General features: G+C 57.1%; 6 protein-coding genes across 6 annotated transcripts; 2 read left to right on the forward strand and 4 right to left on the reverse strand.

The window, feature by feature from the left end:
- Positions 1-272: 272 nt before the first annotated feature.
- LY79DRAFT_674131 (pyoverdine/dityrosine biosynthesis protein) lies at positions 273-2,009 on the forward strand (the record flags this gene model as incomplete). The annotated part of the gene is made up of 3 exons (XM_060564258.1): positions 273-663; positions 718-1,098; positions 1,159-2,009. 3 exons carry the CDS (start codon positions 273-275, stop codon positions 2,007-2,009), a joined length of 1,623 nt encoding a protein of 540 aa, XP_060408389.1.
- Positions 2,010-3,370: 1,361 nt separating this feature from the next.
- LY79DRAFT_527238 (dihydroorotate dehydrogenase) lies at positions 3,371-4,864 on the reverse strand (the record flags this gene model as incomplete). The annotated part of the gene is made up of 1 exon (XM_060555912.1): positions 3,371-4,864. The coding sequence occupies one exon, from the start codon at positions 4,862-4,864 to the stop codon at positions 3,371-3,373; it is 1,494 nt and encodes a 497-aa protein (XP_060408390.1).
- Positions 4,865-5,018: 154 nt separating this feature from the next.
- Positions 5,019-6,485, reverse strand: LY79DRAFT_570174 (Mpv17/PMP22 family protein). The gene is made up of 2 exons (XM_060559123.1): positions 5,763-6,485; positions 5,019-5,641 (listed from the first exon to the last, which is right to left on the reverse strand). Exons 1-2 carry the CDS (start codon positions 6,137-6,139, stop codon positions 5,224-5,226), a joined length of 795 nt encoding a protein of 264 aa, XP_060408391.1. The 5' UTR covers positions 6,140-6,485; the 3' UTR covers positions 5,019-5,223.
- Positions 6,486-7,325: 840 nt separating this feature from the next.
- LY79DRAFT_527255 (heterokaryon incompatibility protein) lies at positions 7,326-8,714 on the forward strand (the record flags this gene model as incomplete). The annotated part of the gene is made up of 1 exon (XM_060555917.1): positions 7,326-8,714. One exon carries the CDS (start codon positions 7,326-7,328, stop codon positions 8,712-8,714), a length of 1,389 nt encoding a protein of 462 aa, XP_060408392.1.
- Positions 8,715-9,988: 1,274 nt separating this feature from the next.
- LY79DRAFT_46650 (uncharacterized protein) lies at positions 9,989-12,978 on the reverse strand. The gene has a single exon (XM_060553198.1). It carries the CDS (start codon positions 12,739-12,741, stop codon positions 10,141-10,143), a length of 2,601 nt encoding a protein of 866 aa, XP_060408393.1. The 5' UTR covers positions 12,742-12,978; the 3' UTR covers positions 9,989-10,140.
- A 1,745-nt stretch (positions 12,979-14,723) lies between these two features.
- On the reverse strand, positions 14,724-15,260 carry LY79DRAFT_570183 (uncharacterized protein). Its single transcript, XM_060559124.1, has one exon. It carries the CDS (start codon positions 15,094-15,096, stop codon positions 14,842-14,844), a length of 255 nt encoding a protein of 84 aa, XP_060408394.1. The 5' UTR covers positions 15,097-15,260; the 3' UTR covers positions 14,724-14,841.
- Between the last annotated feature and the right edge of the window lie 1,992 nt (positions 15,261-17,252).

The following is a 17,252-nucleotide window of genomic DNA, read 5'->3' on the forward strand; positions in this document are numbered from 1 at the left end:
GGAAGTCGACACAAAATGCCATGGCCGTGTTTCTTGAACGATGAGCTTTCCAGCCAAGCCAAAGAGTATCGCAACTCCTCAAGTATAAGAAGAATCCCCAAAGACCTTTCGAAGCTTGCTTGCATCATCAACAATCAATCAAGTCTTCTCACCCTTCACATCATACAGACCGGCTTCTCCATCTTCTCTGGATCCATCTTGCATCTTTCTAAATCTACACCTCGTATTCTTTCCTCTTGAGCATCTTTTTCTTCTTTCACGCAGCCGTCATAATGGCCATCGCAGCAACAGTCCCCAGCTCTACCTCCCCGGCGGACGTTAAAGGGCAGCTCCCTAGGAAGCCTTTGGGAAGGCCAGTTCTCCAGCTGAGAGCTCCAAGCTCCAGACATCTCAGTATCGGCTCGGAGTTGAAAAGCCCCATAAGCGCCATCTCGCCTCTCAATGCCTCCGACTTGAGGAGTCCTCTTAGCCCTCTCAGACAAATGCGCCTCGACTTTGCCGACTTCGAGGTCGGCTCGCCGGTTGACCCAGTCGACTTGTCCGGTACTGATCAAGTTTTGATGAGCCCTGCCAGTTCCACAAACACACGGAGCCCTTTCAGTGCCTTTAAAGATCCTCTTCGTAATTCTGGCCTTAACGAGGTAACAGGCAATATTTCCAAGGGTAGGTTCCCGTTGGCCCCTCCATCCGATCCGTTGACTAAATCCCACAACCTAGATGAATGTGCTACCACGGGGAATCTTCCTACACCTCCTATTGATCAGACAACTGAGCAGGTTGCCCACAAGGTCTTGGACGTTCTCGAGGTCTTTGGAAGGCACATCATTCCCGAAGGCCAGGAGAATCACGAGTGGCTTGGACGCAAAATGTTCCACCCTCGCGTAGAAGAGTACATCAAGAAGAACGAGTCGGTCAAGATGATCATCCCTGCCTTTCCTTGGAAGAGCATCAACCGAACCGACAAGGTGACCGGTGCTCTTCCTGACCTCGGAGAGGAGCTGGCTCTTGCCAGGTTGAATGATTTGTGCGTGGAGATCGGCAAGGTCTACACTCACGGCGCGGAGGTTCATATCGCCACTGACGGGCTCGTATTCAACGGTTAGTTTGCACGCTGTAAACCCAACCACCTCATAGCATGGTTACTGATCCTTGAAACAGATGTCGTCGGCATCTCAGATGACGAGACTTGGGAGTACGGCGCCGCTCTCATGGACATGGCTGCTCAAAAGGGCTACACCGGCATCAAGCTTCTCCGTGTCATGGACTTCCTCGGGCTGACCAAGGAAGACGAACCTCTCACCAAGGAGAAGTACATGGAGCTCGTCGCCGAGAGCCGCGCGACGCTCGAGGCGCAGTTCGGCGACCCGGACAAGGACGTCCGCGCCATGATTGACACCGACAACGACACCCTTATGACATACCGCGGCTTCATCCGCTTCCTCGAGACGGACCTCCGCAACAGCCCTGTCGCGGCGCACGCCAAGTCCGGCCACAAGTACCGCAAAATCGTCAAGGAAGTTGCCATGAAGATGATGATGCGCGCCGAGTCTTTCACAAAGATCATTCTCGCCACTTGCCCCGATCACGTCCGGCTGTCCATCCACCCCTCCAGCGGTGCAGTCAAACTTTCCATGCCGCTGCTGGAAGAGAAGCACAACCCGGACGGCTTCCCTCGCACCCCCTGGCACAGCTCCATCGCTGTCTCGCTGGACGGCGGCTACCGTTCCCTGCACGCCAAGGATGTCCGTGATACTCACGACCTGGTCATGAAGGACGGCCGTCCTTGGTGCTTCCGCGAGAAGTCCGAGCTCTTCGACCTCGGCAAGGACGTCGAGATTGAACATCTCTACCCCACTGGTATCAAAGTCCGCCCTCGTACTCACCATGAGGAAGACGTCAAGCTCGACGAGGCGGCGCGTGAGAAGCTGGTCAAGCTTGCTAAGCTGCAACCTGTCAAGGTTGTTGGCTTTGAGAGCGCGCCCGAATTTATTGTTGAGGGCCAGGATTAAGCAGCTGGCCTGGGCCTAGAGCAGTAGGGGTTCCATTATAGGCGCATCTTGGGAATGTCAAATTTGCGATTTGATCGTCAAGATTTGCGGATCGAGACACGGATTTGGGCTCTGCATGGATTAGTGCAAGCGTTAGGCGTCACTCGCTCACGGGTCACACGGAGTTAAAAGGGGCTGCTTTTTCTGGCAGCAGGGTAGACTCTGCACAACATTTTGTTCCAAGGGAATAGGAAAATAGGAGGTAGTAGAAGAAAATGATAAACCTTCTCATTCAATTTTGACTCGTTGTTTACCACGGATCTTTGAGTCTTGTCTCCTTTGCGACACAAAACTCTATGTCCGGTGCAATTCCTTAAATACTCGCATTTCCTCATTTGAGATGTTTTTTATTCCATCACCTTTGCTGCTACTTCAAACTGTCAGAAATGGAAGGACTTTCGAAACTACTCATCATCTCCCTCGGTTTCTTACCCGTGGTGTTCTGCTACCTTGGGTTTAGGGCGTGCATGAACATCTGGGCCGAAGAGACTCTTGAGATCGAAGACGCAAATGACGTCCACTAAAACGGCAATAAGAGATCGTATTTTATTTCTCTTAAACAAAGATACATTCTCCGGGTCTTACAGCAAAAGAAACAACGGTCGACCTACATAAAGCAACTCGGGCCACAGTTACGGTGCCAACTTAGATCCTGTCTCCGACCCAGCCTTAGCGCCCCAAATACTAATCAATACCAAGGATTCTCACTTTCTCTATCACTTACGATTTTCAAATTCCGCCACGAAACATTATCAAACGCACCACAGAACTTGCCCCGCAAGCAAACCAAACAGTTCTACTTCAAGCCTCCGAAATTTCGCGGAACATTGTCCCAGGTCCCTTCTGGCAGCTCTGGGCGAGGCTTACATCCTGCCTGGCGTCCTGTATGGGATAATATTCTTTTCGACCAGGCTTATGGGCCTCTCTTGGATGGCTGATTTAGCCTGACGGGTGCTGATCCAACGGCAAGTAGCTTTCGACAGAGGAGTGTCTAATTAAGAGCATTGCTCCAGCATGAGCTCTTCTATTGACGGGATATCTGGAGGGCTTTTCTGTATATGAACTGGACGAGAGCTTTCATGCACAAAGCTGCTTCACCCAAAAGACGCGGTCAGAGACCAAAGCCTGTACGAGATGCAGCGAGAACATGGTCACTATCGTATTGTAATGAAGACTTGGGATTTCTGATATTGATGGGTGGGCTGTTGGCGTCCAATGACCAAGACGGCACTGCAACTGTTGTAACAAAGACAAGCGACCGGTTTGACAAAAAGGAGAAAAGAGTTGCCTGCGCTGGGCAATAGAGTTCTATTTTGGTATTTTTACGCCTGATCCTTGATTTCCTTCTTTATCCTGGTAATTGTTCCCGGTCCGCCGTACGTCAAGCCTGTATACACCATGGCCACGCTTGCACCAGCATTCAAGATGTTCAACGCCTGTTCTCCATTCGTGATGCCTCCCGTCGCGAAAATAACCTTTCTCTGGGTGTCCTTACCCTCAATCAGGTCGTGGGTCTTGCCAGACAGGCTGCCGTCAGTGGATGGGATGGCAGCCGCCTCTTCGGCCGAGCCAGTCCGCAGGGCCTTGGCGTCGAGCTTCTTCCGATACCTCTTGACCAGCTCGAGAGTCCTGTTATACATAGCAGGGCCCGAGTACCCGCCCGTCTCCTGCAGGGCCTTGTGCTCTTGTGCCGTAAGCTTAACGCCCGGGGGAACGATGCCGATGCGGCGGTTAGTGGTGTTGCCGACAATGACGCCATCAACGCCGCTGTTGCAAACGGCTTGGACAATTCCTTCGACCTGGGCGTCTTCCTCTTCATCAGGGGACACCTTGACCATGACCTTGGGGCGAACCTTGCGGTCGACCTTGGCGGCTTCGTCAACCACGGCGCTCAGCAACCTCGTAAGGGGCTCGGTAGCCTGCAAGTCGCGGAGACCAGGGGTGTTGGGGCTGCTGACATTGACGACCAGGATATCGGCGTATCTCGCCAGGCGCTGCACGCAGTAGACGTAGTCCTTGGCCACGGCGTTGACGTCCTTCTGGTCCGTCTCCTTGTTCTTGGCGATCTGCACAGCCAGCAGGCGGCCAGGCAGCAGACTGCCCGCAGGAACACCAGCCTCGCCGTCGAGGACCTCCTGCTCCGTGGCGCCGACCTCGCGGGCGAACTTGCGCACGCGTTCCCTAAGTGTAATTGCCATACTGTCGGCGCCCCGCGAGTTAAGACCGTACCGGTTGATCATGCCGTCGAGGGTCGGAACGCGGAAGACGCGCGGACGGGGGTTGCCGTCCTGCGGGCGGGGGGTACAGCCGCCGACCTCGACGATGCCGGCGCCGAGGGCAAAGAGGGCATCGGGGATGTCGGCATGCTTGTCGAGGCCGGCACTGATTCCAATGGGGTTCGAGAGTTGCATGCCGTAGACCTCGGTGGCGAGGGCCGGGTGTTCGGCTAGGGTCCTATCGCGTTCGCGAATGTGTAATCCCAGGTCGTAGAGTGTCTTCATCATGCTCGTGCCAGCATGGTGGGCGTCCTCGGCGTCGCTCCAGACGAAGCGCATCACCATGGGCGAGAGGCGGTGGATCGAGGCTCGGGTGTCGGTGACGTAGAGGTAGGAGAGGTAGAGAGAGCCGGCGAGGGCAATTCCGTAGAGTCCAGCCTTCAGACTCGAGCCTGGCTGGGATTCGGTCGAAGGGCCGGGGCCGGTCGAAACATAACGGCAAGGGGCATTGCTAGGGAGTCTCGGGCGGATGGCAGTGTTGTTTCTGGCGGTGCGGAGAAGGGTTTGCGCACTGCCGAATCGCATGCAGATGGACGCCATTGCAGAGAAGAGTTGCTGGTCCTGGCCAGCACTCAATGGCTCGGCGTTGGGTGAGAACTCGGGGTTGGAGTCTGGGCTGTTATCGAGTGCCGAAGGCGGAATGCATGCGAAGTGTGGATGCAACTTTTGGCGTCGGTTTGGGACGGGTGGGACAGTGCGGCTACAGTGTGTATTGGCACGGTATCACGTCTAAAGTAAGTCTTCCTAGGATAAAATCGTACCAGATCATGACGTCCTCCATGGCTGGTTATCCTCCCTCTAAATCCAACGCCGTCCTGATGCATTACAAAAAAAAAAAAACACAACCCTGCAACGAATGTCTATAGTAGGTCCTTGTTACAACTTTCTTTCCTTTCCCCTTACGCCTCCATCTTGGCCGGCCTCTCACGGGTAGCGATGGGCTGCACAGCATGAGTTCTCTCCCGTACTTTTTCAGCCTCCTCAATGGCCTCGGCTTGTCTGTTTAAGAAGCTCAAATACGTCTGCCAACCCACAGCGATGACGCCCGAAAAGGCGCTGCGGTACTCCATGGGAATGAAGGAGAAGCTGAAGGCCGTCACGGCGGGCCACAGCTTCCACGAGTTGACGATGCTCACAGGAACCGTCCGGCGGATGCGTTCAATGATCTGGTCGAAGTTGTCGCCGGCCAGGAATGCCTGCATGCCGAAGAAGTACGAGTTGAATATGGGGGTAAAGCACATCTGGTTCACGACGACCTTTGTACCGAGCGAGAGGAGGCGCGAGGCGTAGTTGAAGTTTTGCGAGAGGAAGATAAACCTGTGGAATGCCAACCTGGTCAGCGAACTATTTCCTCGGCACTGCGACGACGACGAACGACGACGAACGACGACGGACGACGACGGACGACTGCACGATAGCAGCACGACGACCAACGTACCACTTATAACTGGGAATGGACGAGATGGCACCGATGATGAGCGAGCGCATCGTCCGCTCGGGATTGTAGTCCTTGCCGCTCATGTGCTGGGCCGAAAGGTCGGCGCAGAAGTAGATGGCGAGGGAAGTGATGAACTGAGTGGTCAAGGGTCGTTTCCGCTGGCTGCGGGCATAACCCTCGACGGCACGCGTTAGAGGCCCGAGTCGCTGCCATAAGGGGATGGTCGAGACGGTGTTGGGCACGGGGATGGGGTCCTCTGCTCGCTTCGGCTTGGGTGCATCGGAGTTGGCACGGCGCTGGTGGTTCTGGGAGACACGAGTGCGCAGACGGGGCGCATGGCGCCGCAAGAGGACCCGGAGCAGCGTCGGCGTGGACATGGCTTTCTTGTTGGGTAGTTTGGGAGGTTATTGAGGGGTCATGATTGAGGTTATCAAGGGAGAGGTTTGTTTGCCGGTTGCGCATGCGCCGAGTCGCCTGCAACAACACATGGACGCCAATGCCGAGAAGCGAGCGAAGCAAGGCAAGGCAAGGCAAAAGCCCCGGCTTCGTCACACCCACAAACCTGCCCGCCTGGACCCCTGGACGCTCAGCGCATCGGGCGTCGACGGTAAATTGCGGCACTTCCGACGGCCCTTTTATCGGCGTCCGGGCCCTGTGTGAGGTGGTGGGGCTTTTTTTTTTCGTTTCTTCCTGTTTCTGTTGGTCCGTTTTGCTGTTGCGTGCTTTTTTTTTTTTTTTTTTTTTTTTTTTTGCGAAGCCGAGTGACCGACCAGCCGAAGTAACATGCCGAATGACCAAGGCGGGTGACAGGCCGCCACTGCCAAGCCAGCTGTCTGTGCCTGTTTGACAGCTGCCCACCTACCTAGGTCCGATGTACTTGCGTATCGTCGGTATTACTTACCTACCGGTACCTAGGTAGGTAGCATGGGTAGGTAGTTGGCCCCCTTTCGTGCCTCCTTCCCAAAGTGAGAGCCGCTCAGCTGCGAAGAGCACTTGACTTACATCTCACTTCTTCGCGTACACAAGAGAGAGGTAGGTACTATATCACCGACACTTGCGCTCGCTTCGTATCACGACCACGTGGGGAAGTCGCCGTATGTGCTCCTTCCCCATGACCGCCTAGTATACTTTCTCTCTCTCTCCCCTTCCACACCAGCGCTGACTGCCATTCAGGCAGGTGGGAGGCTCGGCGAACCATCTCGTTCTTGCTAGCTCATCAAGTTACCCCAACGCAAGGCGGCTGCCGCAGTCTAGTCGAGCCGCCATGGAGGGCTGGTAAACTGCGCCTGCGCATACGCCTGCCTGCCTTGCACGAGGCTGATTGACCGTGACGTGACGCGCCCATCGTCTCTTTCATATGCTCACTTCGCAGGAGAGAGCCGGCCGGGGAAACTACAGCAAAGAAGAGGCCCGACAACGAGGCTCTACTGCGCGTGCTTTCCAATATACGCACACACGCATATCATATTCTCTCCTCCTTTTCGACCTCTTGTCTACGGCGTCTCTGTGCCCAACTTTGCATACATATACATATACCACAAGCTTGGTAGGTACCTAGGTAGTATGTGGCTCATCAACACAACAACCTACCGACTCTGCATGTTTGCCGGCACCAATGTGCCGCCATATGCCATCCTCTCCCACACCTGGGGCCCCGACGAGGTCACCTTTCAAGACATTCACAACCTGCCCCTCGCCGCCACAAAGGCCGGCTTCGCCAAGATCCAGGGATGCTGCCTTCAGGCTCTACGTCACGACATCGCCTGGGCTTGGGTCGACTCCTGCTGCATCGACAAGACCTCCTCGGCCGAGCTCTCCGAGGCCATCAACTCCATGTACTCCTACTACCTCCTCTCTCGCGTCTGCTTCGTCTATCTCGCCGACGTCCCACCCCTGACGTCCTCGCCACCCATGGCTCAGCTCCCTTCTCTCGCCTCCTCACGCTGGTTCACTCGTGGCTGGACCCTCCAGGAGCTCATTGCCCCCCGCCGCTCCATCTTCTACGCCGCCGACTGGTCCCGCCTCGGCACCAAGGGCCTGCACAGCACCGAGCGCCCTTTTATCCAGGCCCTCGCCTCCATCACCGGCATCTTCGAGTCCGTCCTCGCAAGGACCCGCCACCCGCGCGACTACTCCGTCGCCGAGCGCATGTCCTGGGCCGCCGCCCGCCGGACCACCCGTGACGAGGACCGGGCCTACTGCCTTATGGGCCTGTTCGCCGTCAACATCCCCGTGCTCTACGGCGAGGGCCTGGCGAGTGCCTTCCGTCGACTGCAGCACGAGATCATCTCCACCTCGCCTGACGAGACCATTTTCGCCTGGCGCGCCGACCCCGCCCGGGAGATCGTCGACCCGTACACAGGCGAGGGCCGGCGGTGGGCCGTGCATTCCTCAGGGCTGTTGGCCGATTCGCCGGCCGACTTTGCCCACTCACGGGACATCCACCAGCGTGCGCTGCACTCGGCGTCCCCGTTCCGACTGTTCAGCATGACGAACATGGGCCTTTCCATCGTCGCTGACTTGGTACCGGTGACGGGCGGTAGTCCCCGGGGGAGCCCCGCACCTCAGATGACGCCGGATGCGACAAAGTTGGTCGTCATGCCCATCGGCGCGAGCGACCGTCCGACGGACACCTCTCCACGCGCTCGTGTGGGGATCTATCTTGAGCCGGTGCTTCAGACTTCCTCGACGGGCCAACGGCAGACGTTCTACCGCCGTGTCAGGTGCGGCGAGTTTTGTTTTGCTCCCAAGGGGGAGTTTTTGCGCGGCGAAGAGCTAGACATTTACGTTCTCGAGGACGGCCAGTTTGCCGAGATGCAGTTTGCCAACAGACCAGGCTCTCCGGGGCCGGGCGGTTGGTCGCCGTCAATCGGGGCCAGATTGTCGCTGTCGCCTAGTGCGTCGCCGAGACCTTCACCGAGGGCGTCGCCCAGGCCCGTTATGGAACTGTGATCAGGACACATGGGTCCGTGACCCCCAATCTAGCACATGCAAACGGTTCCGCCATGGTTAGAGTAACCAATTGTACATTATTGGAGATGAATGAAGTAGTTGGAAAACAGAGGGAGGGGCAGAGTCTGCGGACGATAATTAGATTTATGGGATACCCAAGGGACGAAGTGATTGAGCCAGATCGGATGTTGCAACAATAGAACATTCAGTGTCTGATAGAGAGCATCACGTGGTTACATGGAGATGGAGAACGTCCAAGCGTCTGAATCCTTTTTTGCATTCAACCAACACACGCGCTGTGTGTCGTCTCTACTACTGAACATAACATTTGCCTCGCTTAACAAGGCGAGTTACTCGGGTATCTCGTCCAGGAAACACCTCTCCTGTTGTAACTACAAACATGATTTTTCCTCTCCTCGATAAATGGCAGCACAACTCATGATAGATGCTCGTTCCCGTTTTCCGTTGCATCCCCTCGCATCCTTTCTTTCTTTTGGTCTTCCTCCCCAGTCTTTTTTATTTTTGCTCAGCCTGAATCCGTCTTCCTGAGCTCCTCACTGCCTGTTAGCGGCAGGTTGGAGTTGGAGATTTCTCTCACCCCTGGTGAGCCACGGCCGACGAGGTGGTGGGGGATTGGGGGCGGGGGGACGCGGAGCATTCGTGGACGAGCGTTGACGTGCTGTACTGCCGTTCTTTGAAAGGCCTTATCCTAGGCCCAGTCCAAAGTGTTGCGTCTGTGTGAAATGGAACTCTCAAAAAAATTGTCTCGCCCCTCGGGGAGGAGACGTGGTATCAAACGGTATATTCCGGAACATGAAACGAACAAGGCGCACCGCACCGCACCGCACCGCACCGCACCGCACCGCACCGCACGGGCAGCCCCGGGGGAGACGGGGTTGCGCAGCACGTGGCCGGCGGCGCCGGTAAGGGAAGAAAGCGGGTCGTTAGGTCGTATCGTACATCAGATGAATCGGAGGGCTGAACTCGGAAGGGGTTTGTGTGCCCCCACGTTGAGTCAGAAAAGCAGGGGGGGGGGGGGGGGGGGGGGGGCAGTGTTTTATGTCAAGTGTGAGTGTGAGTGGGATCCAAGATGGGACGTATACAGCCAGCCAGCCGGGTGAGAATCATCGAAAGAGGGTTTTTTTTTTCTGTCTTTGTCGTTTTCCAAATGTTTTTGTCGTTTTTGTCTTCCAGTGGCAAGGAAATAGTTGAGAGTGAATGAGTGAATGTGGTCGGTGGATAAGGAAATGGTAATGAGCGTGGGTTGTCGAGATTTCTCGAACGAAAGAGGATAATAAGGAAATGGAAATGTCATCTTTGTGATTCTCGTCGGCTCGGCTGGCTGTTTTGTTCTCGTCCCTGTCGTCTTTGGTAAGCTCCTCTACTCGTCGTCATCATCAACGAGACACAGACACATTTGACTGCGTCAGTGCTCCCCCCCTCTCTGGTCGATGCTCGAGCGGGGAGACGATATGTCCAACACCCTTGCGCTCCCGGCGCTCACACGTCTGGCATTGCCCCTGCTGAGGCTGACGCTCGTGGCGCGCTGGAGCTTGGGCGACTCTCCCTCCGAGGCCTCGGGCGACGACGACGACGACGACGGCGTCGAGGCTCCGTCCCCGCCGGCAAAGGATTTAAGCATTCCCTCGCGGCTCTTGATTCTGTGATGCTGCTTGACGGTCGCGTGCGGATTCTCGACCGACCCCCACTTCATGTTGGCTTCGTCTTCCTCGTCGCTGCTGGGGAACGCGTCGCCGCTCGACTTGCGCGGCGTGCGCTCGTCCTCGTCCTCGTCCTCGTCCGCATCGTGAGCGGCGCCGCGCGAGGGCGTGGCGAGGTTGGAGAGGTAATCGTCGTCGGCCAGCTCCTCCTCGGTGCCGTCGGGCGAGGGCGTGCGCGTGAGGATCCGCGGCGGGACTCTGCCGCGCAGCAGGCCCGAGGAGCGGCGGGCGCCGACGCGGCCGGAGAGCCACGAGCCCTCCGAGTCGATGGACGCGAGGGACACGGGCTCGGGCGAGGGCTGGATGCTGTGCCGCATCGACGTCGGCGTTTGCCTCATCCTCTCGAGCCTCTCCATCTTGTCGTCGACGCGTCGGAGATCTGACGTGGGAGTGTCGTGCCTCACGGCGGGCGCGTCCGCAACAGCCTGTTGGTCTCCCGAGCCCGACTCCGAGACGACGGGCAGGGGCTCTTCCACTTCCGGCGACCCCACGCGTGAGTCGGGGGGGCTGATGGGGAGCTCGGGCAAATCTTCCCTGAAGCGGGATCTGGTCCTCTTCGGGACGCCGTTGCTGACCTTGCGAGGAATGTAGTTCACAGGTGGCGGTATCGTCTGTGTAGGCGCCTGTGCTTGTGATTCTTGTTGTTGTTGTGGTTGCTGTCGCTGCTGTTGCATCTGCGTTTGCATCAATGATTGGGCCGCAGCTGCCGCCTGCATCTCTTCGCGCGATGTGTTCGAAAACGACGACGGCCCCGAGTTTCTCCTGCTCCTCTTGCCGAGCCGAAAGAGGGCCGAGAAGATGCGAGTGCGGCTGCCGGACTCGGACGTCTTCCGCGGGGTCTCGCCCTCGTCTTGTCTGGACGAGTGCTGAGAGACTGCGTGCTGGTCCGGTTCCGTTGCGTTGGGCGACCTCGACCTCGACATCTTGCGTAGGAAACTCCGCCTCAATCGTATGCTGCGCTTCGGGTCGACCTTTGTGCTGGTCTTGCGCTGGGGAACGGGTTGCGTGGGCAGCACCGTTGGCGACGGCGGCGCTTCCGGGGGGATGCTCGTCGTTCGGTGAAAGTGGTGGACGGGCTCCGGTTCCGCCGGCTCGACGTCCATGGCGTCCGGGTGCGGCTCGGGTTCATGCGTCGTCGTCGATATCCTTTGCGAGCGGTGGGATGAGCTCCACGAGCGCTTCCGCGAGGACGTCACCACCGCCGACGGTGCGTCGATGCCCAGTCCGACTTCGCGACCCATAACCCCGCGCTTGAGGTTGACTGGCGGCGGCGAGCCGCTGCGCCTGGCTTCGGCCTCCATCTCGCGCTGCATGTCCGCCCGCCGCGCCAGCCGACGTTCCATCCGCTCCTGGTCTCTCTGCCGCTTTCTCTCTCTCCTCCTGTTATCCCTCTCCATCAACTCTCTCAAATCAGCGGCGTCCAAGTCGTCGGCGAAACTGTCGACTCTCTTGTGCGCTCTCGCTACTGATTCGGGGACTCTCTCTGATAGCTTTCTCTTCGGTTGTTGTTGTTGTTGGTGGTGTTGTTGTTGTGCGTGTGAGGGCGCCCAACTGCTGCTAGGCTCCCATCGTGGCTGGACGGCGAATCGCAGAGTCGGTCGAGGTGCTAGTGCCTCGAGGGCGGACACCCGAAAGGAGTGCAGCTCGGTGTCGGACGACATGCTCGAGTGAATCGACATCGGTAGCGATACATCGGAGTGCGGTTCTTCGAAGCTCCTGCGGAAGCCGAGGCCGGTCTTGAGTCTTTTGCTCTGCTTCCTGATGGGCCGCCCTGATGTCCTCCAAGGGTCGGCCGCTGGCCGTACCGGGCCCAAGTTTGTCATGGCCTTGATTTCCGCCTCACGGTCCGTCTCGAGTTTCCTCCTCTTGCTTGTCTTCCGGCGGAAGAGCCTCGACTGCTGCTGCTGCTGCTGGGCGTGGCGTGCATTATGTAGGGTTGGCGCCCGCTTCCATGCGGGATCCCCTTTTTCTTCTCCGTCATTTCGGTCGGCTGGGAAGGGCCCTGTTGACCGGCCAGGTCCCAGTGGAACCGAGCCCTTTTGCCCCGCGACACGGATGGAGTCATTGCGACCGGGGGAGAAGCTGTACGTTCGTTCTCCCCTGGCCAGTCTGCTCCTCGAGGCATTGTGCTTTTCGAGACGCTGCTTCTTCGGCGTAGCCGCCGCCCTCGTCGTGGCGAAAGTGGCCTCACATTCACCTGTATTGAAGCCTGACAATTGATGCGGCGGTCCCTCAACGTCCGACAGATTTGCACCGCTTCGTGGGCGTTTGCGACCGCTTCTCCGGCGGAAGGGCCAAATGGCCATTTTCCCATCAGCCAGAGATGACAAGGCGTACGTCGCGACGACAATACAGTTTAGGGGTGTTGTGTTAGCGTGTGATACTGGGTTGATCGGCGAAGGGAAGACTGCTGTCTGAGTGCATGATCGTAGGTGTATTATTCGATCTCGATCAGTGACATGCGTATCGCGTATGGACGGCCCCGTGTGCTCGTTTCAGAACGAGTGCAAGACTGAGTAGGTATGTCCCGAAGGTGAGGGAATGCGGAAGCTTGACTGCTTAAAGAAGGATCCGGGATTGTGCAGCAAGCATGGAACTGGGCATTGGAGGAGGGGGATTGGTCCTATGTAAGTACTTAAGAAGCGAGTGGAGGAGGATGAGGTGCATGCAATAATAGGCGTGTACTCCGTATAAGAGCGACGAAGTGGTACAGATGGCAGAGCAAGGTACCTTGCTCTTTAGTCGAGAATTGAAAGAAGAAAGATGGACGCAGTCATTTGCTATGCAAAGTGGCAACGGTTAGATATGATGGAATGGCGGATAAGGGGGGGGGTGGGAGCCCAGAACAAGCAGGCTTTCTGTCCGTCGATTGCAGAACACAGACAGGACTGAAAGGGCTGGGCTATTGCGATGCTACTATGTATGTATGCCTCCCTCCCCTTCTCCTTGGACAGGTGCGCTAAAGGCTTTGTTGCTTGGCTGGGGGGAGCCGACTGGCTTGCCGGCCCTGGTAGTAGCAGTAGCTTTTGCCGGTGCATAGGTACATAACACAGTAGTATACTATGCTGGACGGAGTACCTTGCTGTACCTGTAGGCTATCCGAACTGGGCCGTGTCGTGTGGCAGGGCAAGGGAGCATGAGCCATGAGCCGGGACCTCTGGGACCAAAACCAGGAGAGAAGCGACGGCCAGGGTTGGTTGGTTAGGGTTGGAGGACGGCAAGGGTTGCCCAAGTGTCAAGGGTCAAGGGGGTGGTGGTATGGATGTGGATATGCGTGTTTGTGTGTGTGAGTGTGTATGGACAGAATGTGGTGCGTGTGTGTGTGCCTGGGGGTCAAGGGGGTGTGCTGTGCGTTTGGTGTTTCTTCTTTGCTTCCCCTAGCTTTCATGGTCTGGCAAGTGGTTGGCGGGATGCTGGACGGCCAGTGTACGTTTATGGCCATGGTCGTATGCACCATGTATGTATGTATGATGGAGCGTTTGGAGTTGCGTTGTCATGACAGGCACACTACCTAGGTCATGAGGGATTGAAGAGACTGTCTATATGGGGCCGGAGGGTCTCCGCGCGCGCGCGCGTGTGTGTGTGTGTGTGTGTGAAAAACCGCGCGAAACAGAGTGGCAGCGGCGGAAACCCCATATCATGCCGACCCCCCCCCCCCCCCCCCCTGGTTTGAGGTTCTTGAATTCTTTCAAGACGGCGGGCCTTTGTCCACCAGCAGGATAGGTAGATGAATGAATGAATGGGATGGACGGCCTACGACTGTCTGTCCTGCCGGCAGGGAGAATGCCAATGTCGTCGACGGGGGGAGGCAGGGACTGGACCTGATCGCCGCAGGTTTTTTCTCTTTCGGTGTCGAAGGGGTGGGACCAATCAGTTTCTTACTTTGCTCCCTATGTGCGGTGTATGAATGAATGTACCCCGTACTCCGTACACATGTACGGATACGTAGCAGGCGACCTATTCCTACACTAACGCTTGCCTCTTACCAATCTTCCCTGCTCTTCCCAGGCGGGCCAGGTTCCTGATAGGCACAGGGCTAGACTTTCAAGAACCCAACACCCCTTGAAAGGAGCAAGCTGGCGCGACTGGTGCGATGCGCGATGCGATGCAATGTGTGTCTGCCGTGGCGCCGGTTCCTGACCTGACCTGGCCTGGTCTTACTGACGACGAGCGGGGACTGAGAGCGAGGAGGAGAGAGAGAGAATGCGGGAGCCAGGTTGTTGGGTATCTTTCCCCCTTCCCTGAGACCGGTATGGCTGCCTCCCTCCACAAAGTCTCATCCAGTCGTCCCGCCGCGCTTTGGAAGTTCTCAATGTCTCGCCGTCGGGTTCTATAGTCTCTACATGTCTCGTCCCACCAGCCACTGTCTTATTTGCGTCCAAGCCGCCTTGGCTACCTACGCATCTTTAGGTAGCGTGGTATGGCGGGGACGCCGTTCTAAATGTGGCCGTACGCCTCTCTAGGCACAGCTTGTGAGAGTTCCTACCTTGCCTCCAACGGTTCGTCCCCCTGGGCTCTGGGGCCGCCCGCCCTGTGTGCAGGCTGAAGCAGCATGAAGCAAGCGTCATGTACGTCCAAGTGTGCCACGAGAGGAGTAAGGGGAAAAGGAAAGTGGGAGGGATGGGGTGTGGTGCGGTGTGGAGGTGGTTCAGCCAAGGCATCGTATTCTGCGTGCCGTACGGAGTACTCTCCCCATATCCCGCCTTATCCAGGCTAGATGGGGTTTTGCTCTTCTTCCGTCGTTAGCTGCGAGTAAGCTCAACCGGTTTGCCGCATCCCAGAGCGGGAAAAAGCAGGAACGACGGGGCGCCCGGGCTGGGCAACGGGGTCCTCGGGTGCCATCGAGCCTGCTGTACCGCGGAGGTTCGTCGTGGACCTGTTTGTTTGCCAGATCTCGGTCTGTGAGAATGCCCCCCCCCCCCCCCTCGGCGGTCTGCATGGATCGCTCCCTATTCGTCCTCCAAAGATGGAAAAAGGCGAGGGCTGGGAGGGGGATGATTCATCCAAGTCACCGAGTCATCCCCTCGGAAGGGAGCAAGATTCGGCGGGCTGAGACCGACTCAAGCACTCCTGGCCTCGAGCAGGAACGTCATGCCTCTTCGGGTATTCCCATGGTTTTTACTATTCTGTGCTGTGCCACATATTGGACCCCGAAAAGTTGAAAAAAAAAAAAAAAAAGACAGCTACACGAGAATGACAGAATGCGCCGGCCCAGCTTCAAGGGTGGCTGACCCCGGGCCCTCGCGAACCAAGAGAGGGGATAAACCCGAGAGGCCCTTGTTCCGCGACACACACTCATGCCCTGGCACTGGGCGATATCTAGTGGGCGCGAAGGATGCTGGATCACGGATGGATAAGGGGGGGCAAAAACTAGCATACATACACAGTAGTTCACCGTCTTCATCGACTTGCCCGCATCAGCCACAGATTGAAAGCGATCGAGTGTACAAGGTAGAGAGAGCCCCCCAGCGTTGGTCCCGCAGCCTTTCGAACACAACTGCCATGACGCCAGCCATCAATGGCCGTCCCTGTTGCGTAACCTCCTTTCCCCTTACGCCGGTGTTGCGTATGTTGTCCTTCGCCAGAAGCTTGTTGCCTTCGCCGCCGATGAGATGACAGCAATCAGGCTGAGGTGTTCATCCGGTTGGCTGTTGGCTTCTGCAGCCAGTGTCCCCGCCATCTTCACATCATTCTTACCCCATCTTGCTTGTCTTGTACCTCGTGTGTCTACTGAGCTTAGCTCACAGACCTGGACGGAATGAGGCGTACGCTAGGCTCTTTGTTCCCGGACTGGTTGACACTGGTTTGGCGCCAACGACTACCGGCCGTGCCCGCCATTGTCTTGCGGGCGGGCTGATCGGAGCGCTGCCAGCAATGCACGAACTAGCGCTCTCCTACTAACTAACTAGCCGCAGGCCAGATACTTGATCAACCTCTCTTTCTCTCCTTCAAGCTTAACCCTTCACGTCCGACCTAACCATGTGCCACCATCAATAGACGAAGCGAATGAGGACAGCGGACTATAGCGGAACTGCCTAGGATATTGAGGGAGACACCATCCATCTGACCGCTCCAGTTGCACTCGGGATAGTGTATCGCCATATTGCCTCCTCCATTGCCTCCAGGCTCCACATGCCGCCCGCGGTGCCAGAGAGTCAAGGACTGGGTTGGTCCCTGGTTAGTCACATGAATACTTACTTCTATTCCAGGACAACATGTCCGTCAGGGAACCAAAGAGTGTTTTGCCATTTGCATGCGTAACTTTCAGGACCGCCCCCTCACGAAGGGGGCGCCTGGGTGCGTGGCCTGTAGGGATCATACCTGTAAACAAAGCCGGAACATGTCTGTTTGCCAGGCCATAGGGGCTATTGGAGCATGAGGCAGGGATTGTTCCTTTGCCCTGTATACTAAAGTATCGTTGCGTGCGGAGCGGGACGCCAGTACGTGTACCTAGATAGGTACGTAGTACGGATAGTACCTCTTCGATCGGGCATCCACAGCCATGGGGGGGGCGTATCCAATACAAAGCAGCCAGCGAGCCGATACCTGAGCCTGGTGGCCCTCTCTGTACGAAGGGACGGACGGGCTTGGCCTGGTGGGAACTTGCAGGCCGCCGTGGTGGAAAACATTCGAAATTTGCTCGTATTCGTCCTCAACTGCCCTGAACGGGCGCGGTTCGAGAGACGCTGCAACCCGTATTTGCTGCGGGCTATCCAACGTCTCGGGGTTCCGGCTCTCGCAGCGGTCGACATGGGCAAAGGGGCCGGAATCAGGAGTCTACTATGTAGCTGTACCTGTATTCTCCGTCACACAAGAT

This window comes from Colletotrichum navitas, assembly GCF_030913465.1.
Source record: "Colletotrichum navitas strain CBS 125086 chromosome Unknown LY79scaffold_108, whole genome shotgun sequence".
NCBI classification, from domain to species: Eukaryota; Fungi; Ascomycota; class Sordariomycetes; order Glomerellales; family Glomerellaceae; genus Colletotrichum; species Colletotrichum navitas.